This window comes from Phoxinus phoxinus (assembly GCF_949152265.1).
Source record: "Phoxinus phoxinus genome assembly, chromosome: 1".
Classification (NCBI taxonomy): Eukaryota; Metazoa; Chordata; class Actinopteri; order Cypriniformes; family Leuciscidae; genus Phoxinus; species Phoxinus phoxinus.
In genome coordinates this window covers 16,317,132-16,344,973 of record NC_136876.1, presented here as the reverse complement: position 1 = coordinate 16,344,973, position 27,842 = coordinate 16,317,132, and the positions used below count along the sequence as shown (strand labels likewise).

The window sequence follows — 27,842 nt, the reverse complement described above, 5'->3', positions numbered from 1 at the left end:
CTTCAAGAGATCAGAGTGATGACCCAACTCCCAAAAACCAGACAGCTCGGTTAATAACACTTTATTGCAGTTTTGTCTCTCCCACAGAACTGCACGGTTTGCACCGATGACTACCATACATCATAACTTAAGCTTAGAGCCTATAAAAATGCACCTTTCTGAGGTAATGCCTATCTAGATATCTAGATCAATGTGAATATTTCCACACAAAACCCCAACCATTACAAGACCTGGCTGTTAGTTGTGGAAGTAGATTGGTTTTTATTGTGGTATACAAAGTGGATAAGTGGAAATGTGAGAGAAACCAAACCCTTCTGTCTCATAACATGCAATGTAAAAATGCTAGTAGCTTATCAATATCTCAGGAGAGAGAAATAATCATCCATAGTCACAAACCTATAAAGGTGAACAAATCAACCCAAAAGACACTGGAAAAATTGCACGACCAGGGAACTGACTGTATATTCATCAATTTTCTTGTTGCATCACTGTTGGTTTGTGGTTCACATTCAAGGCAGCTGATACCCATTTTCAGTCTCAGGTTATTTTATTTTTGCTATTTTTTACATTTTTTAAGTGTGTCAGCCATTTTTTTTTCATGAGTACACATTTTCCCTCCAAAACTGCAGACAGTTTATAAAAGTAGTGCGGAAAGAGAGGAGAGCTATTTTGGCGCGCTCTCCTCACATTCACAAGAAACTCCGCCTCAAGACTTCACAAGACCCTCCCTCCACCCAATCCCAGAGTCCCCTGCCCTCAAACGCCCCCACACACAACCTCTTTACGCAAAAAAAAAGTCCTGTGAGATCCGTCTCCATTGACTCGAAACGGACCCGTGGCAGGAACAGGATTAGCTCCACTGCTCCTCCACGGTTTGTTCGCTCCACGTCCCTCCTTTCCTTCTCTCGTCCTCCTCCTCGGTCTCCCTCCCGCCTGGTTTTCTTCTCTCAGTTTCGCCGGTAGCGGTTCTTGGGCTTTTCCCCACAGCCGGTGGCCTCACAGGAGGACAGGGTCGGGTTCTTGCCGGAGTTGATGCTGCTGAGCAGGGCGGGCAGTTCGTTGGTGATGGCGCGCTCGATCTTTTCCAACAGGCAACCGCCCATGTAGGAGCACTGGGCGGACAGCTGTTTGAAGCTGCTCACCGAGTTGATCCCAAAGAAGTCGCGGTAAGCGTCTCGGTTGGGCAGGTCGAATTTGCTGACGTTGGTTTTGGCCAGGATGGACTTGAAAATGTAGAACTTGTCAGGATCGTCCACGATCTCTTTGAAGACCAGCTCGGGGTCGCTGAAGAAGCTCATCTTTTCCTTGAAGGTCTGCACATAGCGGTCCACCAGGAGAGCGTGAATGCGAACGCGGATGCCGTGCTGGCGGATGAAGGCGATTTTGTTCTCCAGGCGGTTCTCGATCACCTGGTTCAGGTCTTCCAGCAAGGATACTTCCTCGCGTTTGAAGAGCTCGCGGCTGGTGTCCGGAGCGTAGTCGTAGGGCCAGAAAGAGCTGACGTAGACACGTGGGGGTTCGGTCACGTTGATGAGGGGCGCCAGACTCCAGAACAGAGCACCGTAGACACGCATGAGGTCCTGGGTCACCAAGCTGTCGGCCTTATTTAGGATGATTCGGATCTGAGACTCCCGACCTTTCAGCTGCCGGAAGAGCATCTCCAATTCGAGACCAACGTCCAGCTTGGTGGGATCGAAAACCACGAAAATGAGGTCTGCGCGATCGATAAACCACTGGCACACGTCGTTGAATGGGTAACCTTGAAGTGAGGGAAGAAATATTGAAAAGTTAATTACGATTCATAGATTAAAAAGCTAAATACTGGGTATCTGTAGGTTTTTTAAAAACTAAATTTTATAATAACAATAAAAAAAACATCCAACGAGGACTTAATACTGCTTATCAGGCAAACAGAGAAAATGTGAGTTTAAAATACTCCAGATGTGTTTTATTTCTATTTTTACTCTCATACTGATATCAATACATACAAATCTACGGAGCCCCTAAGGGGACATGGTGGCGAAAAAAAAAAAAAGAGATTGGAGGGAAAATAATAAGTCAACGCTTTTGTGTTCTCACGAAAAAATGTTTTGCATTCCCCTGAGAAATTTAGCGTTCTCTTTCAAATATTTTGCGTTCCCCCGAGAAACTTTGTTTTCTCTTTCCCGTACGAATTAGAGGTCGACCCACATTAGATTTTGCTGATATGATAACAATGTTTAAAAGAAGGACATTAAAGAGGTTATTGTGCCAAAAAAATGGTCAAATCTATACACTGAATGTATTAACTTAATGTTCTTAGCCTCGCACGTTCACAAAAACTAGCTTACTTCTGCGTTGAAAAAATAAAATGGGTAAACACTGTTTACTAAACAGTCCTGAAATACACCGGGACTTATTTTAAATTAAAAATGTCTACGTTACATTAGCATAAATGTGCAATGTTCATTGATCGCAAAACGTTTTGAAAAGTGTTGAATGTGCAATAGTGCATGTTTTACTTGAAACTTACAACGCTCACATTTATTTAATTAAATCATAGCCTTTTGAAGGTTTATGATCACGTTAAGTCATATTGCTATTCCTGTTTTTCTCATCCCCACATTAAAGACATGTACATTTTTATACCATTTCATGTAAGAATTTTTATGACCTTACATTTGAGTTTAGGACCTGCAGGAACCCTGAAATAACAGGAATCAATGGAGGTGCTGGAGAAGACTCGTACCTCTCTCCTGCTGCTTGCGGTTCTCAATGATTCCAGGTGTGTCCACGAAGGTGACCCTCTCCAGGAGCTTGTGGGGCATCTCGATGCCAACCAGCTTCTCCAAAAAGTTCTGGCCAAACTTCTCCAGCGGGGAGAAGGAGCGAGAGCTGTCGGCAGCCATGACGATGCCCTCCACGGTGCGGATCTTCTCGCCGTGCATGATGACGGTAAACTCTGAGGTAGTGGGTTCAGCACCTGGAACAACACAAGATGATGTGAGTTGAGGATGTAAATTTGTAATCAAACAGAGAAAACCACTTGACAAGCAACACAGACAGCAGCTTACCTGTGTACAGCTGGTAAGGGGTGTCCAGAAGACCCAACAGATAGTTGATCATGGAGGACTTGCCCACACTCCAGGGTCCAAGGAACAGCACCATGGGTTTAGAGGTGATTTCTCCATCTGTTTGAGAGAGAGAGAGTTGGAGAGCAATGGAGCTTAGTATAAAAAGACGAAAAAATAAATCTGAGACCAAGAACCACAATTCAAATTCTATCACGAATGAAAGCAAAAAGACATCATAATATGCACACACTCTTACAAATAAAGGTTCTTTATTGGCTTTGATGATTCCACGAAGAACCTTCCATGGAATCTTTCCATTGCACAAAAGTTTCTTAATAGTGGAAAAAGATTCTTTAGAATTTACTGAAAGGTTCTTTGGGGAACCAAAATGCTTTTTCTACAGTATCGCTGTGAAACCCCCCTTTTGGAACATTTATTTTTTTAAGAGTGTATAGCAATTTTACATATTCAATGATTAGTTGGTTTTTATTTAAAACTTTGTCTCCATCAGGGAAAAGTTATGTTGTGAGGGTTTCTTTACTTATGCTCGTTCCTGATTCTTAAAGAGAGTTCACCCAAAATTTGTATTTCTGTCATCATTTACTCACCATCATATTGTTCCAAACCTGTATGAATTTCTGGTTACACTTTATTTTAAGGTGTTACAGTGTAATTACATATTTAAGTACTGAGTAATATTATGCAACTATATGTACTTACTGGGTTAGGGATTAGGATTTGGTTAAGGGTTTGGTTGCATGTAATTGTGCATAATTTACTGTTATTACTATGGTAAGTACATGTAAAATAAAGTGTTACCAAACAGTTGATGGGACCATTGACTTCCATTTTTTTTTTCATACTATGGAAGTCAATGGTGCCCATTATTTGGTTGCCGACATTCTTCAAAATATATTTTGTGTTCAGCAGAAGAAAGAAACTCATACATGTTTGGAACAACTTGAGGATGAGTAAATGATGACAGGGTTCATTTTTGGGGTGAACTATCCCTTTAAAGCATGTTGCTGGGTAATTGGGTTTAACTTTTTTGGGATGTTTCTCTTTGACCATAGACCTCAGAAAGTAAACTACCATCACACTTGGGTGCACATTCGTGGAAAAGTCATTGTTTATTGTGTGCAGCAGAAAACAGCAAGCGTTAAGACTGATGAATGCGCCATGCAGCATTATTCAGTGAATCAAAATCATTAAGGACCCAAAACAATTCTTAAAATTGTTGTGTGGATGCATGAGCCCATGCCAAACCTTTATGTGGGAATGTCTTTGTAGAACCCTGTACCATTAATTAAAATCCTTCATACTATTTATCTAGAAAGCTTTATAATTAATGAACTTATATAATATAATGAACTTGAATCTATAAGATTTTCAGTTGCTTCTTCCATCTTCAGTCAATACAAAGAAGAAATTACAAAGAAATGACATAGAAGTAATCTGTCGTATATGTTATTAGTTAACTAACTAATAAAATATACGACAGATTACTTCTATCCCTCACTGGCTCTTTTTAATTGGCATCAAATTAAAAATATCTGACTAAAGTCTAAAGTTTTTACACTACATTCAAAAAATGTGGGTCAATAAGGTTTGTTAATATTTTTGAAAGTTTCTTATCCTCACCAAGGCTGCATTTATTTGATTAAATTACTGTTTTCTATTGTTATATATTGTAATAATATATCAGCATTATTACTCCAGTCTTCAGTGTCACATGATCCCTCAGAAATCATTCTTATATGCTGATTTTCTGCTCAAGAAACATTTCTTATTGTTATTAATGTTGATTACAGTTGTGCTGCTTAATCGAGTAATTTTAAACTTGCATGTGAGTACAATTACATTTTTGATGAAAAATACACAAAATAAACATTTTGTTTGTGACTTCACCTATTTAAATGTTCGAATTATGCAAATCAGGTCTCTTTAAATATGCAAATAAATATATTACACATTTACATAGGATACAGAACATGTGTTTTTGTGATCAGCAACTTTAATAGTTCTTAACAAAATATTGAATCAAATCACTATAGAGGAAATGAACCTCTGATGAACTGTGATGTAAAACTGAAAAGTCACTGTCAGCATTATGATCCAACAGCCATAATCATACAAATAAATAAACATGATCAAACAAATGAAATCTGAGCTGAATGTGATGCTCAGGAACGTTTCCTCCCATCACTTTCATCTGTTTTCATAAGAAAATGTCTAATATTGAATGGCGCTCAGATGAAGGAATGAAGGCCGTTTGACTCTTTTTGTGAGGACAGAATAAGAGTTCTTTGGGAAGAGAAACTAATTTCATCTTGATAAACTGCAGAACATGTCGTTTCTCTGAAGTGCTCCAGAACAGTGCAAACACAATCCCTCAAGGCCCCTCAACACTACATAGAGGTCAAGAAGCTCCGCGAGCGGCACAGAAGCTGCGAGTTTGGGTCCAGTCATACCAAACAAATCTGGAGAGCCAGCATCAAACCTTCACACTCCACACTCTTAAAAATAACGGCTCTTTATCGGAATCGATTAACCTTTAACATCCATAAAGCACAAAGGGGTTGTTAAAATGTTCTTCACACTAGAAAAATCGGTTCTTTTTAGAACTGAAAGTGTTTTTTCTATGGCATCGATGTGAAAACCTTTATGCACTTTTAATGTTAAGATCTTTGTTGTAGTCAATTTTGATAAAAATCATCTGACATAAGACAAGGCCATGCCAGGACTGCACAACCAACACTGAGGTGATAACTTTAGTCAGAGTAGATGCTATATTTAATCTGATGCGAATCAAATCTCAGAAGTACAGACTGTTCAGTATGTACTGTCTTTAGGGCTTATTTGCACAACCTTGGCATTTCTGTCCGGTAATATATCATTTTAGTGTTTTGAACAGTATACATTAAACATCACTGGCTCATTTTCAATGGTCACATGATCATGACAGCATGGTGAATGTGCATCCAGATTACATTAAAGGACAAGTTCGGTATTTTACACTTGAAGCCCTGTTTTTGGATGGTTTCTGATGAAATAGAACGGTTAAGATTGAAATTTGGACACATGCTGCTGGCCCGAGAGTTTTCGTTTTCTGTGGTAGCTTTTTATGCTCACACAAAAATCGCTGCAAAAGATGCTTTCCAACAGGTTTTATCGTTGTTTTTGTCCAACTCCATTGACTTGTATTGGATGTGCTGTTAGGTACGGTATTACTCCGCTGCCGGAAACGGAAATGGAAACGGAAACAATGTTTGTATTCTTTCTGTAGTCTTATGCAGGCGTAGTATCGTAGGCTACGCTGTCCAAACATTTTTAAAAGATCAAAGCTATCTGTGTCAACTTGGAAATGGATTCCGAGACATTTGTATGGGAGGATGAGGGTTTTGAGATCGATTTTGATGGACAGGGTTACAGGTTTGAACCTGAATATTCAGAGGAGGACTTCCTGCAAAGAAATTGGGCTGGAGTGTCTATTATTCAAGCTCTCAACGGAAGAATGTACGGGTGTGAGGCGTTTGGAAAAATAGGTCCACAGTTTTACATCGAATGGTAAAACACCTGTTGGAAAGCATCTTTTGCAGCGATTTTTGTGTGAGCATATCAGTGAACACCCCTGACCACTCGGTGAGTTTCACGTCTTTGTAAACGAAAGTTGAATGCGTTTTAGGAAGGATTGTTCCAGTGCACCTATGCAGCCATTGTGGAGGTGGGGGGGTGCTACCACCAAAAACGATGGCATGTGTCTAAATTTCAATCTTAACCGTTCTATTTCATCAGAAACGATCTGAAAACAGGGCTTTCAGTGTAAAATAGCGAACTTGTCCTTTAACAAACATAACTTTTTAGCGCTCATGAAGTTATTACCTAATCAAAATAAGTACCTAAGAAAGCATGTGATTTCGGGCGCATCCATCTGCTCTGCTCTACTGTTCAAAAGTTTTGGGGTCAGTAGGATTTTTACAATATTTTTGAAAGAAGTCACTTCTGCTCACCAGGGCTGCATTTATTTGATCAATAATTCAGTAAAAACAGTTATATTGTGAAATATTACAATTTAAAATAACTGTTTACTATTGTTCTACACTGTAAAAAAAATATTTCTTCCTGTGATCAGAGCTGAATTTTCAGCATCATTACTGCAGTCTTCAGTGTCACATGATCATTCAGAAATCATTCTAATATTATGATTTGATGCTCAAGAAACATTTCTGAATATCAATGTTGAAACCAGTTGTGTGCCATTTTTCAGGATTCTTTGATGAATAGGTATAGATCAAAAGAACATAATTTATTTGAAATATAAATATTTTGTAACATTATAAATGTCTTTACTGTAACTTTTGATCTATTTCCATGCCCTTGCCGAATAAAATAAATAATTTATTTAAAAATCTTACTGACACCAAACTTTTGTACATTTGAAACAGATGCATCAAGATGCATTTGTCAAACACTGTTTTTCCACACACCAATCCACTGAACGATGCTGTAAAATAAAAACTTGTGCAACCCAAATGTCTATTTTGATAACAGGAATAGGGATAACCAAAATATTCTCACAAAATCCTCACGAACAAAGACTTCGATTAGTGTTCAGAATTAATTCTGTTAGACAATTTGATTAGTCGGATGAAGAAAAATAGCTGAACCAAATCTATAGACTTTCACCCAAATCTGCTGGTTGAACTTTTTGCATGTGCCTTTGGATGATTTTGAAAGACTAAGTTAGCTTTATATTCTCCTTAAAATAAAAAAGTGTGCCGTGTGCAGTGGCTGGATGTGGACTCGGTCATTAGTGCTGATTGAGCTGCTGGTAATTGGGCGGATGATCAGAGACGATGCAGGCGGTGCCATGCAGGGAAGCGTCCCCGTTACCCACCTGTGGCAGAGTCCCCCAGTGTGCGTCCAGGATAGGCTGTTTAGTGACGGGTGATGTCGGGGGAGGACAGGAAGAGACAGGGATGAAAATGACAAGTGTGAGGAAAAGTGCAGGCAGAGGACGGAGAGAAATAGAAAGAGAGAGGATGTGAAGGGCTCACAGAAAGAGGTTAAGGAGGAGGACAGAGACTGACACTTTTCCTTGTGAAGCATGTGATGAGATGTGTGTGGGTGACGCTTGATGCTCGTCCAGATACAATGAGTTCTAGAAGAGGCCGTCCTGCCACTGAACACAAATGCTATTCTTATGAATGAATGAATATTATATTGTTTTGTGTGTAGAACAAGATTTATATATATAGGCCTACCGGTATATATATATAAATTGGTGAATTTCACCAAACCTTTCTAAAATAAATACATATTTTATTATATTGTGTGTACAATACAAAAGCTATATAAAAATATAATATGAATCTTATAAATTAATGAATAAAATAAAGTAAATAGGTAAATAAAAAAATATGTAAAAAATTACAAAACAATATATATTATTAAAATAATATATATATATATATATATATATATATATTATCAAGAAACCTGTCAAATTAAAGTACACCCTAAAATATTGTACACCCTAAAAAATTTAATATTTTACATTTATTATTGTAGTGCAAAAATCTAAATGATTATGTGACAAATTACATATACAATAATAATATATAATAAGATTTTGTTTAAAAGGTAAAGTATTTATTCAAGGCAGCATTTATTTGTGAAAAAATATATACTTTTATTACTGCTTTACAGTAGTTTTTTACATAACAGTAATGACGATTATTCATCATAGAATAATGTCACAATGCAAAAAAAAACTAAACTTTGTTCTAAATTGTCCTAAATATAGGCTCAATTTTCTTTATGAAAAATACAAATTTTATTCGTTCGATTTTGTGGTGTGCAGGATTTTGATTTTGTGGATATGTGGCCTGCATATTTTCTGCAGAAGATTCAACCCAATTGATTTTTTTACAAGATAAATCAACGTAAAATATAAATTCAAGTAAAACTGCAAGATTTATGTCTGTAAAAAATAAATAAATAACACCTTCCTAATGTATTATTTATAACAGTGCAATCTCTAAAAGCCTAAATCATCCAAATATATGATTTCTTACTTTTTTTTGTTGCAATTACCACAGTCATTTACTGTTGCGTTGTCAAATTTCCGGTGGGAAACAACAACAAAAACATGCTTGTCCCCAGAATCCTCCTGCATGACAGCCTGTAGTTTGCACCCCTATTGCACTAGTGTTCATGTGATGTGATGCTTTATCTTTCTTTGATCCCCACCAGCAGTCTTTGATCACACTGACCCTCAGATGATATTTGGATAGCTTGTTTCTCCTTCCTCACAAGTGAAAGAGTCAGTCTTGCATTATTGTGGTGAGTGTGTGGGTTAAATACCATGCTGAACCACAAGGGGGCAAGCTGGAGCCCAGTGTTCAGTCAGGGGTTAGCAGGACACTCACTCGCACCCTTCAGACAGAGGACACGACCCACCCACCCAAACTTTAAAAACGCAAATTATGCATAATTCATACATTTATTACATTTGCATAAATAGGAAAATTATGAATTTGTTTTAATGTAATAACTACCAACAACAAAAATACTTGTGTATTGTAATAAATATCTATATATATATATATATATATATATATATATATATCTATATATATATATATATATATATATATATATATATACATAAAAAATAAAAAAAGCTCAGACAATTAATAGTAATACTAAGCAAAATCAAAAATTAGCAGTCTAAAAAAAAAGGCCTGATTTATTTGGTGAAAATTATACATTTAAAATCTAAATGTCTATAAATATTGTCACTTATTATTCAGCATATATATTGACATGTTTTTTACAGTTTGACGTTTTAAAACACTGCTGAAAGTCAAGAAGTCAAAAGTTCAATCATCCAAAAACTATTTATGCCTGCAGAACCTCCTCTTTGTAAGCTATCGCTGTCTAAATAATTAGAAACAGAGAAAACTGCACAGTGGATATTTCATGTGTATTCATGAGACATTTGTACAGACTTGTGAGGACTCGAGCACATGAAGGTCTTATATAAAGCCAGGGCTGTTGAGAAACTCATGATTGCTTTCAGATGGAGCCTTATAAGAAAGCCTTGTGTTTTCTATTTGAACTCTCTCTCTCTCTCTCTCTTCCAGTGTCTCTGGCCCCCCTCGACCGCATCTGGATGTGCACCAGCTCTACAGCTGTGGATTGACGAACCACACGTGTGTCGGCTCAAAGACGCCACGATACTCGGATACGGCAACGCCTTGTGTCCAGCGCGGGGCCATTGTTGTTAACTAAGGGGCCGTTTACATGACAATGTTTCCAACTAAAACCAGAAAACTGAGTTTTACATGACAACGGGGGCCTGAAAATACAAACATTTGAAAACGGGTTTCAAAGTTCAAGGGTACATGACAATGATGTAGCCTACTAATAAACAGAAAAGGTTTTCCTTTGCTTTTATTTAGCAGAACTGAACAGGTAAATTTTCACAAATTCTGTTTTGTAGTTTAAGATAGCGATAACGGTATCTTTTCAAAAACTTGCACTTTGAAACCTGTTTCCAGTTTCAGGCCCCCAACCCGGTGTTGTTGTGTAAATGAACGGCCAAAACGCATAAAAAGTTTTACTTTTTTAGTTGAAAACGGTGTCGTCGTGTAAAACGGCCCCCAAGTTTTTGAAAACGATACCAAAAACGTGCATTTGTGAAAACCGTGAAGTCGTGTGTTCAGTCAATAGTGTTTCTTTACAAAGTGACGTCGCCACCTACTGGCCTGGCCTGAATAATACAGCGTATTGGAGCTTTTGTTCATAGTGGGATTTTATTTACCAGCTCTGATGTATCTGGAACTTTGTGAGTGAAATAAAAATACTCATATGAAAGAACCACATTTGCTGATCTCAAGGAAATTATGTTTAAATAGCCGCAAGCGACAATTACAGGGCCAAGATCGCAAATAGCGCCCCTGGTGGCGAGTTTAGGGCAGGTAATTTTAAGCAATTGATCAATTATTGCATCAGCATTTAAAGACATTACTGTAATATTGCAAACACAGCAACCCCTGGGTTCTTCCTTATGAATATTATGATGAATGCTCAGTGGTTTGTTTTGGATGATGGAGAATGATATAATGGCGATGAAGAACCAATCAACATTCATATAGTGCTAAACTACACTCAAAACACATATGTGTATCGGAATTGCATATAAAATGTCTATCCATTTGGATCACACAGTTTTATCATAAACAAACTTTTCAATTGAATGTGATTAATGATACATAATCATACATAAATTAAACGGGTAAGAAATTACATAGATTTCTGTAATATTAGTAATCAACTGAAAGAGTTTTAAATACACATTACCAGGTTTATATATGTATCATATTATCATCAATAAATCCAATTTCTTTCAATTGCAAACATTTTAACTAATGGAATATTGTTTGTTCCGCAGGTAGCCATATTTTAACCAAATATAAGCAAATAGTTAATAATAAACTATGCTGTGATAATTTTTTTTGAGTGCAGAAATCTTCCCTGTTTCATTTACATATGAATGAGAAAAACGTTCATTAGTTTGTTTGTTAAAACTGCGTAATCCAAATAAATGGAAATATTATATTCAATAATTTTTTTACCAATAAATAGTACAAAATAATACTAAAATAAATTTACAAATAAATACATAATTTACTCTGACACTATTCATATTATTAAGCAAAATTTAAGGTCTAAAAAGGGCCTTAGTCAGGGAAAATTCAATCTTGTCTACATCTTGTCACTTATTATTCTGGATATTTTACCATATTGCCATATTTTAATAGTCTGATGTTATGAAATCAAGAAGCTAAAAGTCAAGAAGTTCAAAGTTCAAATTAAAGATTACTTTTTTAAGTAACAAGTAAAGTAAGGCATTACTTTTAAATTTACAAGAAAATATCTGAGTTACTTTTTCTAATAAGTAACACAAGTTTTACATAGTTTTCCCATTTATTGACCTCTACAGCGTTAGTTTACATTTCCTTTAGCATGAGGCTTATTATTTGTTTCTTTTTGGTGTGAAAAGGCCTTTACATTTTCCAAAAATATAACTTTTTTTTGTTATGAAAAACAAACAAGCAAGCCCAGGTGAGAAAAAGTAATGCAAAAGTAACAACACAATTAGTACACTTTAAGGGAGTAACGCAATAATGTAATGCATTTGTGGTGAAAATCAAGTTTTAAATGTTATTTATATGTCTATGTGATGTTTTTAATATGCTTTAAGACAAACCGTGTAAATTCATGTCAACACCGTTGCTAATTATTTTCTCCTTAAAACTGCAGTGAACCAAAGACAGTCTCAAAAACACAGTTTGAAATCGCTGGTGTTTCTGACGTCACAAACTACCTTGTAACCAATCAGATCAACGTGTGATCGTCAACCAGTGGATCTCTGAGCTGGTGTGAGTGAGTGGAGGCGGGGCTCATTTGCATATTCATAGAACCGCGTATATTAAATGAGGCGAGGGTGTAGAGTAACATTCAAGCTATTTTAAGACATAAAGACATTTTTTTCAAGAAAAAAAACTTTGAAATATGTAATTTTGGTGATTTTGGTGAGTTTTAAAGGATAGAATTATTGACTACAGGAGGACTTTAAAAGTAACTTACCCCAGCACTGTTCATTAGTAATATGAGTGTGCCATCTTTGTATGTCTAAAAAGTCTTTGGTTCAAGCATACTTAAGAAAGAAAATCCGTTTTAATTGATGTATGTTTATGTTAAAACTTTGTAATCCAAATGGATGGAGATTTTATATGCAACTCAAATCCATAAATCTTTGAGTGCAGACAAACACACGCAGACAGACAGACAGGAGAGAGCGGTGGTACCTGAGATCTCATGCTGTCTCAGCTCATTGTACTTGTAGGCCTGCTCCATGGGCCTGATGGAGCTGTGGTAGATCTTTCTCAGCCTCTGCAGTGCAGCTGAAGGATGAAAACACAGAGTAAACAGAGCGAAAGCTGAGTATGGCATCCAGCTCGAGACACACGGGTAGAGCGAGAGAGGAAACACTGCAGATGGTGTTGTGGATAAAGGAGGAAATGAGAGGAGACGGCAATGTAAACAAACCTAAAAACATCTACGTGCCTTTCTGAGGTAGTACTTCAGTTTGGAACGGATCCGCTGGGTTAGATAACTACTTTCTCCTGGTAGTTGATATGACACGTGGAATAAATATTCGTTTATGCAAGTTCAATTCACAAGCAGCAATGACTCAACACGTTTTCATGCTTCCTAACCTACAAGCTGCTCATGAGGTAGTTGTCTTTTATTTTATTTTAGCAGGGTTATTGTTTTGTGGCAGATAAATGCTGGTGTGATTGTAAAAACTAATTATAATATCTGATAGTTACTTAAAAGTCACCTAGTTTTAGTTTTCAATCTATTATTTATAGCATATTTTGAATAAGTTTTAATTTTCAGTTTTAGTCTTAATTTAACTTTTCTTTGTTATGTGATTGCCATTTTTAAAAATTATATATATATATATATAATATATATATATTTTTTATTTTATTTATTTTTTATATATATATTGTATAGCTTTATTATTTTATTATATTATTATTTTTGTTTAGTTTTAGTAATTTTAGTACTTAAACTTAATTTCAGTTATTTACCAAGGTAATTGTAAGTTTTTCAACTAATATTTATTTATATTTTATATTTCAGCATTATTTCCATTAATAAAAACAATTTTAAACTGTTTTAGATAACAGTACAATTTCTGGTGGTCCAAAAAAAAAAGAAAAGGGAGATCATTATCATTAACTTATGATGTTACTTTTATATTAAATATTAATGCATTTTGTGTTTATTAATAAAAATAAAAATGGTTACCAATTTTGTAGCACATTAACAATTAGATAACATTCCAGTTTTATATTTACTCAAAGAAATCATAAGAAATCTTATGCATTGTGAAAAGTGCTACACAAATAAATTTGAATTGAATTGAAAGGGTTTCTTTTCAGGTTTAGACACTAACATTACTAATAACTATTAATAATAATGGGTAGAATTAAGATTTTAAAAATGGCTTCAGCTTATATGTATTCTTTATAATGTCACTCTTAATTATTTTTGTCTTACAAATGTAGCTGGAATTTTCTTTTCTTTAGGAGTGGGAGTTTTGCAAGCAGATCCTCATATTTCCATGTCCTTGGCATTGGAAAGTTTGAAAACTCTTGGTTTAAACCAGGTGGTTAAGCTGTTTTCTTTTCAGCAGGCTAGTGTGAAATGTTGCTCAACTCAATGTTAAAGACAACATTCATCTGCCAACATAGTGTAAAAAGCCTGTAAACTGAAATAAAACTGTGTTTCTGTGTGTATCATGTCCTCACCAGCATAATCTCCTGCTTTATCATCTGCTGCGAGCCTCAGAGTTTCCTCGATGTGAGATCTGTCTCTCAGGATGGATTCCAAAACGGCTTCCTCCTCTGCAGAGAAACACACACACACACACACACACACACACACACACACACACACACACACACACGCGCGCGCACGTTAAAACTTGATTTGAAGCCTGAGGAAATCTTTCCCGGCGAGCCACACCGGAGCATTATTGACTGCAGCAGGTCTTCCTGAGGTCTCTGTGATTAGTACCCTGTGATAAAACTGTTCTTTTAGTCTTTGACAAGGTGCATCGACAAGCTATTTGTTATTTGTGAGCTGATGGCTGTACCGCTGGATTTACAAAGAGTTTTACAGACTTTAAAACACCTTGTAAAAAGTTAATTCGACCATGAGAGTGTGATTGCTGCCTCAGATTGTAAAAGCAATGCTTTCAATTATTTTTTGTGGAAACAGTGACTTTTTTTTCTTCAGGATTCTTTGATGAATAGAATGTTCAAACAAACAGAATTTATTTTTTGTAACAACATCAAATTTATTTCAGAGTATCGAATCTGAATATAAAATCAAACAATGATTTGGTCCTGAAGAAACATTTCTTATTATTATTAACATTAAAAACACTTGTGCTGCTTCATATTTTTGTGTGAAAATTGACACATTTTTAGGATTCTTTGATGAATTGAATGTTCAAAAGAACAACATTTATTTAGATTTTTTGTTTGACTTTGATCAGACTTATTTCAGAGTTTCAAATCTGAATATAAAATGATTTGGTGCTCAAAAAAACTTTCTTTTTAATGATGAAAACAGTTGTGCTGCTAAATATTTTTTGTAAACTGGTACTATTTTTTAGGATTCATTGATGAATTAAAGTAATTTGTCTTAGAATAAATATAACCATAAACGCACAAATTTCTTTACTAAAACTACTTGGTCATGGCTTTCATTTACAGTTTCAAAAACAATTTTATTTACACATTTGCCATTGAAAATTTGAGAATTAATTTCTTTCACCCATTTTAGGGGCCATTTACACAACACCTTTTCCAACTAAAAATTAAAAACTTTTTATGCGCCGTTTATACTTTTTTTTGGCAGTTCGTTTACACGACAACAGCGTTTTGGGGGTTTGAAAACGGGTTTCAAAGTGTACGTTTTTGAAAACAATACCGTTATTGCCTCTGTGTAAACTACAAAAACTTGAAAATTACGTGTTCAGTCTATAGGCGCGTAGTGTTTCTTTACAAAGGGACATCACCACCTACTGGCATGTTATGATAATACAGCATTTCAGCCGTTTTCACGGATCCATGCGAACGGGATTGTTGTCTGTACGTAAAAAAAAAAAACGCAACTTTTCCATTTTTAGTACATAGTTGTCATGTAAACATACCCTTATATTGTCCTTCAGACAAACAATAAGCAAATCATAAGCAAATAGCACCACACAATCTAAATAAACCACGTAATCTGAGCTATCATTAGAATCCATAACACAAGTTAACACAGGCAACAGCAAAAGTAATGCTTTCATTATCGTAGCGGTTATGAACAGTTATTTGCTCGAGTTTGTCTCGCACACTTCTCATCAGGGCATTGCTGTACTATTAATGTCACAATATTGATATTCATGCTACAATCTTCCCTCTTGTTCATAGATATTTACCCACAATGCCTCAGGGTGTTCCTGCCAGGCTGCTGTTATCAGGAGCGAAGACATAAGTGGAGTCTAATGGGAAGACACCATGTCTCCACGTTTAAATTTAGCAGCGTTGCCATTCATTACAAGTTCCTCTCATAATAGCAGCACAACATCTCTTTTGGAGGAAGGAGGTGAGGAGAACACAACAACATCCATTACGTTTCCTGTTAACAATACATTTCAATTTGGTTTTGACAGTTTGGCTTTGATTTAGTCTTATTTTAGAGTATCAAACCTGCGTATTAAATTAAACAATGATTTGCTGCTCAAGAAACTTATCAATGTTGAAAACAGTTGTGCTGCTTCATCTTTCTGTGGAAACTGATACATTTTATTATTTTTTAATGATTTTTTGATGTATAGAAAGAACAGAAGAACAGCATTTATTTGAAATGTATTTGTTTTTGTAGTAATGTAAAAGTCATTGACTTAGTCAATGATCAGTCTTATTTTAGAGCAACAAATCTGAATAGAAAATCAAACAGTGATTTGCTGCTCAAGAAACATTTCTTAGTTACAAATGTTTTTATTTATTTATTTTTTTAATAACAATGTAAAAGTCTTTGGCTTTGTACATATTATTCGAAAAACAGTAGGTGAACAGTACCCGGATGAAGTCACGGATAATTTTCTCATTGAAATCGCCCCCTATACCCTTAAATACGTCACTATTTGAGGATATACAACCATTTGGTTTATACATCCTAGTTTCCATTACAGAGTTCAAGATAAATCTTTTCATTACTACTGGAGCTGTCAGTTTGCTACGTTTCAAATGATTATTATTCAGCAAGCACAAACTATGCTAAAGCTGCAGCCCTTCCAGCACAACTCGGTGTCCGAATTCACTCACTCGTTTTCATTCACTCCTTCAAGTGGACTATATTAGTGGAGTAATGTAGGGAATAGTGAATGAGGGTATAGGTGGGCGTTTTCGAACACAGCACATCTCTGGCATACGATGTACTTTACTATCCCATGAGGCCATGGGAGAGGATTTGTGAATGGCTGTAAAGCGACGCAACTGACACTGATAGATCACATGATAATGACAACATGGCGAATGTAGTACGTCTAGATTACATTCATACTACACACTATTACTATTAATACTAGAGCATACTTTTTTTAAATGGTCGCTAATTTTATGTAAAATCAAGACTTTGATCAGTCTTATTTAAGAGTTTCAGACCAAAAAATAATTGGTTAAGTCAGTGTAGCCTTGGTTTCATAACACAGGGAGATGGTGTATATATGGGGGATTCCCTGGTTTCATAACAAGTGGAGCTTCAGTGATGGACACATGGCTACCAAATGGTTGGATTATCTGTTGATAAGACCGATAACAGACCCCTCATCCTAAAAATAACCAGCAGTGGCCAGTTGCCCTTATGAACCCAAGAGCACACACTGTATCGCAGTACTCATACTGTTTTCTGTACAGGCTTACTACAGAACACATGACGATTTAGTGGTACGTAAAAATCCTACCTCACATGATGTACTATGGTATCTTTTGAAGTACCATTTTTGATCATATAGCCTACAGGTGAAACTCGAAAAATGTTAAAATCGTGCAAAAGTTAATTTATGCAGTAATTCAACTTAAAAGGTGAAACAAGGCTATATTATATAGACTCATTACATGCAAAGTGAGATATTTCAAATTTTTATAATTTTGATGATTATGGCTTACAGCTTATGAAAACCCCAAATTCAAAATTAGAATATTGTGAAAAGCCATAATCATCAAAATTATAAAATATCTCACTTTAGATGTAATGAGTCAATACAATACATTAGTTTCACCTTTTAAGTTGAATTACTGAAATGTTTAGAATTTGGAGTTTAAGTTGATATCAAAAGTGTATTTTAAATGACGGTGTGCATATAAACACATGCATTCTTATTGTTAATTATGGAGATGCTTATGAACAAACAAATTGGTTCCAGTCATATTGTATGCTAAGTTTTTCATTATAGAATGTGTAAGGAAACAAAATACAGAATAATATTCACTTGTAAAAGTTTGGGGTCAATACGTAATTAAAAAAAAAAAAAATGAATACTTCTATTCAGCAAGGGCGCATTAAATTGATTAATATTACAAAATATTTATTTTTCAAATAAATGCAGTTCTTTGAACTTTCTATTTATCAAAGAATCCTGAACAAATAAAGTTTTGCACAAAAATATGAAGCAGCACAACTGTTTTCAACATTGATAATAATCAGAAATGTTTCTTGATCATCAAATCATCATATTAAAATGATTTATGAAGGATCATGTGACACTGAAGAGAGAAGACTGGAGTTGATGCTGAAAATGCAGCTTTGATCACAGGAATAAATGACATTTTACTATATATTCACATAGAATACAGGTTTTACTGTATTTTTAATCAAACAAACGCAGGCTTGATGAGCAGACTTCTAACAGAAGAAGAAAATAATCCATACAGACCCCAAACTTTAGAACGGTGTGTATCACCAAAATTCAAGATTACTCTCATTTCATCATAATTGTTCATTTTAAAGCAAGACACCAAACAGCAGACCTGTTAACTTTAGCTATTTGCAAAAACTCCCATAATCTTTAGCACAAGCTGATGTGATTCATGTGAAGTACCGGTAATTGTTACTACGCAGTTTGCCTGGAAAGCTCTAGAAGTTCAGTTTGCATGCCGTCCACCTCATCGGTCATCCCTTCCCACAATCCCCCTACTGGCCCGTACAGATAAACGGCGTATTCATTTTGTTCTCGGGTGTCCACTGGCATTTATTTGCTTATTTGAACCTGACTAAGGCATGCATCAGCCTTCCTCCCTGGCTCTCGACAGAAATAACTGACAGCTCAAGTAATATGTGCTTAATCAACCTGCAGCAAACGTAAAAACCATCTGTGGATGAGGGCAGCGGGTTTCTGAAGGACCCGGCGTCTGCTTGCATCTTACCAGGATAAAGTTCATCTAAGGCTGGTCAAACCACTGTTTGGTATAACGTTAAATATCTGAAATTGAATATATTATATATATATATTTATTTATTACATGGCTTGGTTGAATTCTAATGTAGAATGCGGTCTGTTATTTCTTGATAACACACCCCTGCTAAGGATAACACACTGTTGCCATGAAAAACAAAGCGTTGCCATGGACACGGTGTTCTTTAACGGAAGCAATACAATAGTTTTTAAATCAATAAACTTCTTTTTAAATCAATATTTTGTGTCAAATTATTGATTTATTTGGTAGGTAGCCATGTAATAAGCGGGCTAATTTAGAGCGAGGCGGTTGTTATAGCGAATGCAACCCCTTCAGGCGGATTCAAGACCTGATCAGCCTGTCGGGGTTTTATTCGCTATAACAACCGCCTCGCTCTACATTATCCCTTACATATATACATATATATATATATATATATATATATATGAATACATACATTTTCTATGTTCTTAATTTTTGAAGGTCTCTTCTGCTCACCAAGGCTGCATTTATTTGATCAAAAATACAGTAAAAACAGTATAATATTGTGAAATATTTTCTGAATTTTCAGCATCATTACTCCATTCTTCAGTGTCACATGATCCTTCAGAAATCATTCTAATATGATGATTTGATGCTCAAGAAACATTTCTGATTATTATCAGTTAAAGGGGTGGTTGATTGTGATTTCACTTTTCTAACTTTAGTTAGTGTGTAATGTTGCTGTTTGAGCATAAACAACATCTGCAAAGTTACAACACTCAACGCTCAAAGCAAAGGGAGATATTTAAGGACTACAACAAACGTGACATTACTAACCCTAAACCACTAAAACTCAATTTATAGATTATCGTGACATGCAAATCAATAGATGCTAGTCAATGACTAGAAGATACTACACATAAACTGCATAAATTCAACAACTAACCTTTCAGAAATGTCCTGTTGCTTCTACATGTTGTCACATTATTGTCTGACTCCGGTTTGAACATAAACATTGACATTTTCAGTGCATGTCTGTGTGAGCTAAAAGGACACAAGCTGTTGAAGCTCCGCCCACTGTACCGGGAGCAGCAGCTCATTTGCATTTAAAGGGACAGACACAAAAACGGTGCGTTTTTGCTCACCCTCAAAAAGTGTCAATTTTAACATGCTACGTAAAAATATATGTGGGGTATTTTGAGCTAAAACTACACATACACACTCTGGGGACATCAAATACTTATTTTACATCTTGTGAAAAGGGCATTATATCACCCCTTTAATATTATTGTGCAAACCATGATAAAAAAACAAATTCAGGATTATTTGATGAATAGAAAGTTCAAAAGAACAGCATTTATTTGAAATAGAAATCTTTTGTAACATTATATATGTCTTTACTCTCACTTCTGATCAATTTAATGCATCCTTGCCGAATTAAAGTATTAATTTATATATATATAAGTTTGGCTAAGCTAAAAAACATAAATGATGTCAGAAACCAGAAGCCAGAAACAATGTAATTCATTAGTTGAATTTTCCGAGAGGGGTGACAAACAAAACAACGTTACTTTACATTTTCCACAGCTGCTCTCTTATGACCTTTTATATATATTCCAGCTTTTGTAGACTTTACAATGCCTCGCCGCGGTCAGATTCTCCAGCTAAAGCACTTGACACGTTTTCCCAGCCAATGCTTCAGCCAGAGCTGGAGAAGAGTGAGGAACAGATGGTGCTCTCGGGCCTGTTGTGATGGCACGACGTGCTAGTTAAAGCACACAAGTGCTCAGCCGACGCTGGCCAAGGCAAGCTGCTAATAATACAGCCCTGTAATGTTGAGCTCAGCATGCCGCTAAAACAGAGGACGGTTCGTGAAGAGGTGTGCCGTTTAAATGGATGACCTGTGAACAGTGTGTGTATGTGTGTCTGGAGGGGCGCCTGATTATTACAGATAAATGTTAGTCATTTAAAGAGAAGGGAAAACAGATAATATGCCATGGTAAAAATCTATTAATAGTTAACTAATATTAGCTTCACTTCCTGTCTCCTGAGATACTAATAATAATAAAGTTATTATTATTAGTATCTCAGGAGACAGGAAGTGAAGCTAATATTAGTTACTGAATGAATCCGCGTATTTGAATGAATCTCTTGAATGAATGATGGATTCAATGGCAAACACATTTTTTAACATTCACTTGTCGCCACCTACTGGCCTAACAATGCAATCGATACAATCTTGATTTATTTAAAGCGTCAAGTTACTTTCAAAAGGCAAGTCATCAGTGTATTTGAACTATAAACTTTCATCCCAGATACTTTTGTGATTATTTAAATATTTGTGACAGACATAACCATTTTGTGATGTCGAAAAGACTGTGAATCAGCGCAAACACAGATTTGTATCATTGTATCATTTAGGAACGAAATCTTTTAACTATTAATTTTGCAGCAACACATAGGCCTAAATAATAAAGATTATTTAATGACATACAGTTTGCAAATGTAAAATACAGTCACCAAATATATATATAGCTCACTGGTCATGACACCTAAGGAAGTTGTAAGACCACCTTTGAACTGAGGAGGACATTAGCGGCTGTGTAAAATATTTTAATGCCGGCAAAGTTTATATACACACAGCTCATAGCATCAAATCTGTTAAAGGTGACATAGTATGCCCCTTTTCACAAGATGTAATATAAATCTATGGTGTCCCCATGGAGTTTTTGTGTGTGTCCCTTTAAATGCAAATGAGCTGCTGCTCCCGCCTCCGTTCAGAAGAGAGCCTTTACAGGAGCTTCGGATCCTCCCCAATAACAAAGCACGCGAATAGTGTCACTCATCAAAAATCTCAGAAATGCACCTGGACGTTTCTAAATGGTTAGTGGAAACTTTTATGTAGTTGTTGTGGAGTTACATTGATTCATCTCATCGACTTGCATGTAGGCTACCGTCATGTTTAACTTTTACACAAGTTGACAGTTCTCTGAGGTCTTTATAAGACAGCTGTGACATTTTTTGGTCAAATAGTGTTTTGTGCTCGTCTGTGCAGTCATGCTTTGCTCAAACTTTTGCCATTACGTTAGAACTGGTTACACTGTTTGTCTCTTGCGAAACCAAATGGCAGCGCGTGGCTAGAAACGTGCAGATTAAGGGCCGGTAATATAATAATAAGATCCCCTTCCTACGTCAGAACGGGAGCGAAATCTGATCGGCTTATTTTTTGACATGCTTACCAAAACAAAGTTACTTTGTCACTTTTCACGTTTTCTGGGTTGCTAGATGCACCAGGGACCCGATTTTACCACTTAAACACGGAAAAAGTCAGATTTTCATGATGTGTCCCCTTTAAAGGGTCATGAACTGGCTTTTTTATATTGTTGTCTGAGGTCAACTTATGACGGTCACTTATGAATAAGTAATAGGCTATTTTCTACCCTGGTTTTGAGCCTATAGCTCCTGAAACACTCAGTTTTTATGGGCGTGCCGCATTGAAGACTTGGAAGTAAACGGCCACTGCTATGATTGGATAACAGTTTTGCATCGTGGGCGGGGCTAAACAGGAGGTGTTGAAGTAGGCGTTGATCTTCTTCTGCGGAGTCGGTGTTTGATGCCCTTTGACGTCATAGATCCCCACTTTGAAAAACCTGTCGTTCGCTGTGTGTGAACCTGGTGTCAATAAAAGCTTTTATTGGACTAACAAGGAAGTTTTCACTTCTGAAATTTACAGGATATTCTTATAATATGATGACCTCTTATATGTCAAAAGCACAAGGAAAATTTGATTTCTCAGTTCACCACCCCTTTAAATATCTCCTCAAAGGCTGTCAACGAGTTACATGACCGCCGGGCTGCACAGTACGCACACTACAGCAGCTCCAGCACCTAATATAGTGCCGACACAATTACAAAAATATCCACTTCAGGAAAGCACAATGTCAGTCCATGGGGGTTAGCTTTAATTTAACCCTGTACACTACACACTGGAAGGACGAATACGCAAACCAGCAGCATCTGTCGTGGGTCTGCGGACATCCAATGAGCCTGTCGCATAGCAACAGAGGCTTTGGAAAAAACACAGCTGTTGCTATAGCTCATCCTGCTGGAATGCCATCGGACTACTGTAGTCTGAGGCTTATTGGTCAAATTCACACATTCACGCTCGGAGAGGAAACGAGGTTTAATATCATCTGCTGACCTTACAGGTGTCTAAACAATGATCTGTTTAGGAGATCTGTCCGAAGGCTCTCTCAGTGTTTATGATGGCGGTTTATAGCATAAACACAGATGGAGGTCCTTCAAAAGCTGCAGGTGATTGAGCAATCAACACAAAAATGCGCTTCGTTTTCCCAACTAGCAACCCATATGATCTGGTAGCTATAGTTCCAGCGGCTCGCACAGGTATGTTTCCCTTGGTGTGTTATGGTGAAACCTCCTCGTGATCATGTTCTTCTGCCTGGCAGACGCAGGAGGTAAATTGAATTAATGTGAACATGATTAGGGAGGTGAGCCTCGAGCCCGTCTGAACCCACAGGATTTACCGGCCGCTAGGGAGAGGTGTACGCAACCTTTACTGTGGGCCAGAGGGATTTCCAGCTGAACAAAAGCTGCTGCGGGATTACATGTATTGCATTACACACACACCGGCTAAACTTCACTAAATCAAACGCTCAATGCTGTAACTGGAAAAAGTACCATAAAACAATGATGTCTATATCTATATATCTATCTAATATATTAATATAATATTAATATATATGAATACATTTACATATTTAAAATAAATGTTGTATAAATGAGAATTATAAATGTTAATATACATATGTGTGTTTTAATCAATCACCTACAAATGTTAATCACTCTATACCAGCCCTTACAAAAAAGTACAATGCTGGTGTAAAAATTATGATATAAAATCAACACTAATGTTTTTTGATGACTTACAATATCAATAGTATAGTATATAATATAGTATACGATTACATGACAGATTTTAAATTAAAAATATTTTAAAAATTCTCTTTTTTAAATTATATAACAAACATTACAATATTAATATAGCATAAAATATTTTCTTTTTAGCAAAAATCAATCTATGAATCAATCTATGAATCAATCAATCTATCTATCTATCTATCTATCTATCTATCTATCTATCTATCTATCTATCTATCTATCATCTGGCTGTCTTTCTATCATCTGTCTTTCTATCTATCATCTGTCTGTCTGTCTATCTATCTATATGTCTGTCTTTCTATCGTCTGTCTGTCTATCATCTGTCTGTCTGTCTATCTATCTATCTATCTCTATCGATCTGTCTGTCTGTCTTTCTATCTTCTGTCTGTCTGTCTGTCTGTCTGTCTTTCTTTTGATCTATCATCTGTCTTTCTATCTATCTATCTATCATCTGGCTCTCTTTCTATCATCTGTCTGTCTGTATTTCTATCTATCTATCATCTGGCTGTCTTTCTATCATCTGTCTGTCTGTCTTTCTATCTATCATCTGTCTTTCTATCATCTGTCTGTCTGTCTGTCTATCTATCATCTGTCTGTCTATTATCTGTCTGTCTGTCTTTCTATCATCTATCTATCTATCTATCTATCTATCTATCTATCTATCTATCTATCTATCTATCTATCTATCTATCTATCTATCTATCTATCTATCTATCTATCTATCTATCTATCATCTGTCTGTCTGTCTATTATCTGTCTGTCTGTCTGTCTATCTATCTATCTATCTATCTATCTATCTATCTATCTATCTATCTATCTATCTATCTATCTATCTATCTATCTATCTATCTATCTATCTATCTATCTATCTATCTATCTATCTATCTATCTATCTATCTATCTATGGCAAATCACTGAGACATGAATAGCAACAGGTGCTAAGGTTCTGGTCTGACTTGATGACAGAAATAGCTCCACAATGGGTCATGCCTCAGAAAGAACCAGGAGGCGGAGTCTCACAGGCCCTTTTCTGCCAATCAGAAGCGTGTTTCTTAGCTTCCAGAATTAGCAGTTAAAAAATATATTCATAAAATGAGTGTCCCTTAAAATCTACTAGACCAAAACTCTTTGACAGTGAAACGTGTTTAACAGAACGATTATGTAGTAAAAAAAAAAGATTTCAAAAGTTTCTGTGTGCTGTTTTTAGCTTGTTACTGCAAATCTTTTAATAGCGTGACACAAAAATGGCAGAGGCGACACATTTTTGAATCCAAGAACCGGGATCATATCCGGGCGGTAATTCCGCAGAGGAATCATGGATATCAGAGTTATAGGACGCAGTAAGAATATCACATGGAACCGAGGGGGTAAAGGGGATTGAAAGCGTGACTCGCTTCTGTAAAGCCACGTCGCATTGGCCTTTTTATGGAATAAGCATTTGGCTGCCCGTCCCACAATCCCTAGCAGAGGGAAGTCCCTAAAGAGCAGGGGCACCACATGCCTGCGTTACTACAGTGCTGAAAGGTGGGGACAGCCCTTACTCGCATCCAGTACCCATATCAAATGTGTAGTCAATGGGGACGACTTCCTTCATTACTCAAGGTTCACTTTTAAAAATAAAGGTTCTTTATTGGCATCTATGGTTCCATTAAGAACCTTTAACACCAATGGAATCTTTCCACTGAACAAATGGTTCTTTAGATTATTATAATATTCTGCTCAAGAACTGTTCACTGGAAGGTTCTTTTGGGAACCAAAAAAAAAAAAACATTCCCAAAAGAAACCCAAAGTCATTCAAGCAATTCAAATCCAGTTTGAACTTTTAAATTAATGATTTCAGCAATCAAACGCCATGCTAGCAAAGAAACATTCCTATAAGACATTTTGATGTGGCTAAATAGGAAGGAGAGGAAGGTGAACAGATGCGAGGTCATAAGGTTGTAAAACCTTTGACTTAATACAAAGTAACTGGACCTAGATCATGTTTTGACTAATTAAGCCACACCCCCTGTCAATCAAGATTAAATCAAACCCTGGAACCAAAACCAAATTTCATGGCAAATCACAGCAAGGGTCATGGTAAAACTTTTTTGACTAAAAAAAGACTGCATGATGACCAAGTTTAATGCTCTCATGCAAAACTCAAGTTTCAACCTTCCCACAGATAAACTTGTGCGACAGTGTAAAAATATGCCACGCTATTTGATTTATTCCTTTAAAAATCCAGCTTTATTTTATTCAGCCCATAATCAGATTAAAAGCTCTTTTTCACCAATTACATTTACCATTCCACAATGCTAGGATAATCACCTAATCAGCCACATTTTTGTCCATTTGAGGCAACTAGCACTAGCACAATAATGGTGCAGGACTGGCCCGCGGCTCCTCCTGCTGAGATAATGCACGTCCTTATATGGCCAGTGGCTGGGAATAAATAAATTGCGATTGTGTCAGGGTGACAGCAGCTGCACGCTGGATCCAAAGACAAGCGCTGAAGGGAAGGGGAGGGGAAGAGAGGAAGAGGACGATGGGGAGATCTATAGTAGACCGTGTCCGGTTACAGGACAACTTCCAATCTTAGACACCTGACGGCAGCCTGGGCCCACGAAAGGCCCACGTCGGGCCTGGGAGGAGACCCAAGGACGGAACAAGGGTAAAACGGCTGCCAGAGCCCTCGGAAAATACATCCAGAGCTCGAGTAGCTGGATTATTATAGCCTGGGGTTAAAAGACAAGACCTTCTGGGATGGAGCGGTTAGAGGATTTAGCCGCCTCACGTTGGCAAGTCAATAAAACCAAAGTTGTGAATACAAGCACCTCAGACTTCAGACATCATATAAATATGAGAGAAGTTGGAATACAGCAAGTGTTTAAGACTCTCTGCTTGTTCGACTCGAAGCAGACCGACATCAAAGTAGCGCGAGAGCGATTCGAGAGTTGATGCGTTTGAATCGCTCTCGCGGTACTTTGATGTCACACGCCGGTCGCCGCTTCAAGTCGAACAAGCCTTCTAGCTCTTTCCATCAGCTGGTGCCATGCCTCACAACAGCTGACACACAATGTCTACCGTACGAGAATAAACCCCATGCTTTTATCCTACTATGACACAATCAGCTACTCAGAGCTTCTATGAACTTAAACTGGAATCGTACATCTGAATTTGGTTAGCATTCAGACTTTTTTGTTAAATCATACATGCCGAGTCTTAAAATAACTCATCCTTCTCCAGAGTTATTATTGAACGCTGCCGGTTTAAATAGCTCAGCAGATGGTGACATGCTCCGTTGGCCCATAGTTTTATCATTAGGAACTCATTCAATAGGTTTATAGTTTCTACCAGCCATTTAGAAATGATACAACAACATGCAATACTTCCGATCACCGATTCCGTTTTGAGTTTTTCCTTTGCACACCGAGCTTAAATGTTTCAAATCACTAGATGGGGATTGGGACTCAGACTAGCAAACTTAATCTCGGGTCCATATTATTGAGCTATCGCAAACAGTGTAATGTTCTTACCTGCTGTGGCCAGTGCCAGCAGGGGCACAAAGACGCAGAGCGAGACTAAGACCTTCATGTTGGCTGCCAGGAGACCTCTGGTCGCCGGTCTGGCTATATATACCAGGCTGAGAAGGTCAGAGGGCGCCAGCGAGAGGGTGGTCTTACAGACGGGACTATTTGGAGGGGGCCGGTACCATAGGTGTCGGGAACAAGGCGCACCAGAGCAGCTGACTGTCTCTTTTAGCAGAGCT

At 36.8% G+C, this 27,842-nt stretch overlaps 1 protein-coding gene across 2 annotated transcripts; it reads right to left on the bottom strand.

Annotated features, from left to right (window-relative positions):
* Positions 1 to 528: 528 nt before the first annotated feature.
* srl (sarcalumenin) lies at positions 529 to 27,842 on the bottom strand. 2 transcript variants are annotated; one of them, XM_079631641.1, is made up of 7 exons: positions 27,610 to 27,758; positions 14,447 to 14,542; positions 12,932 to 13,027; positions 7,951 to 7,986; positions 3,054 to 3,170; positions 2,729 to 2,962; positions 529 to 1,759 (listed from the first exon to the last, which is right to left on the bottom strand). In XM_079631641.1, the coding sequence occupies exons 1-7, from the start codon at positions 27,665 to 27,667 to the stop codon at positions 948 to 950; spliced, it is 1,449 nt and encodes a 482-aa protein (XP_079487767.1). In that variant the 5' UTR covers positions 27,668 to 27,758; the 3' UTR covers positions 529 to 947. The 2 variants fall into 2 exon arrangements, with proteins under 2 accessions (XP_079487767.1, XP_079487768.1); XM_079631642.1 differs by lacking the exon at positions 7,951 to 7,986 and having other exon boundaries at positions 27,610 to 27,842.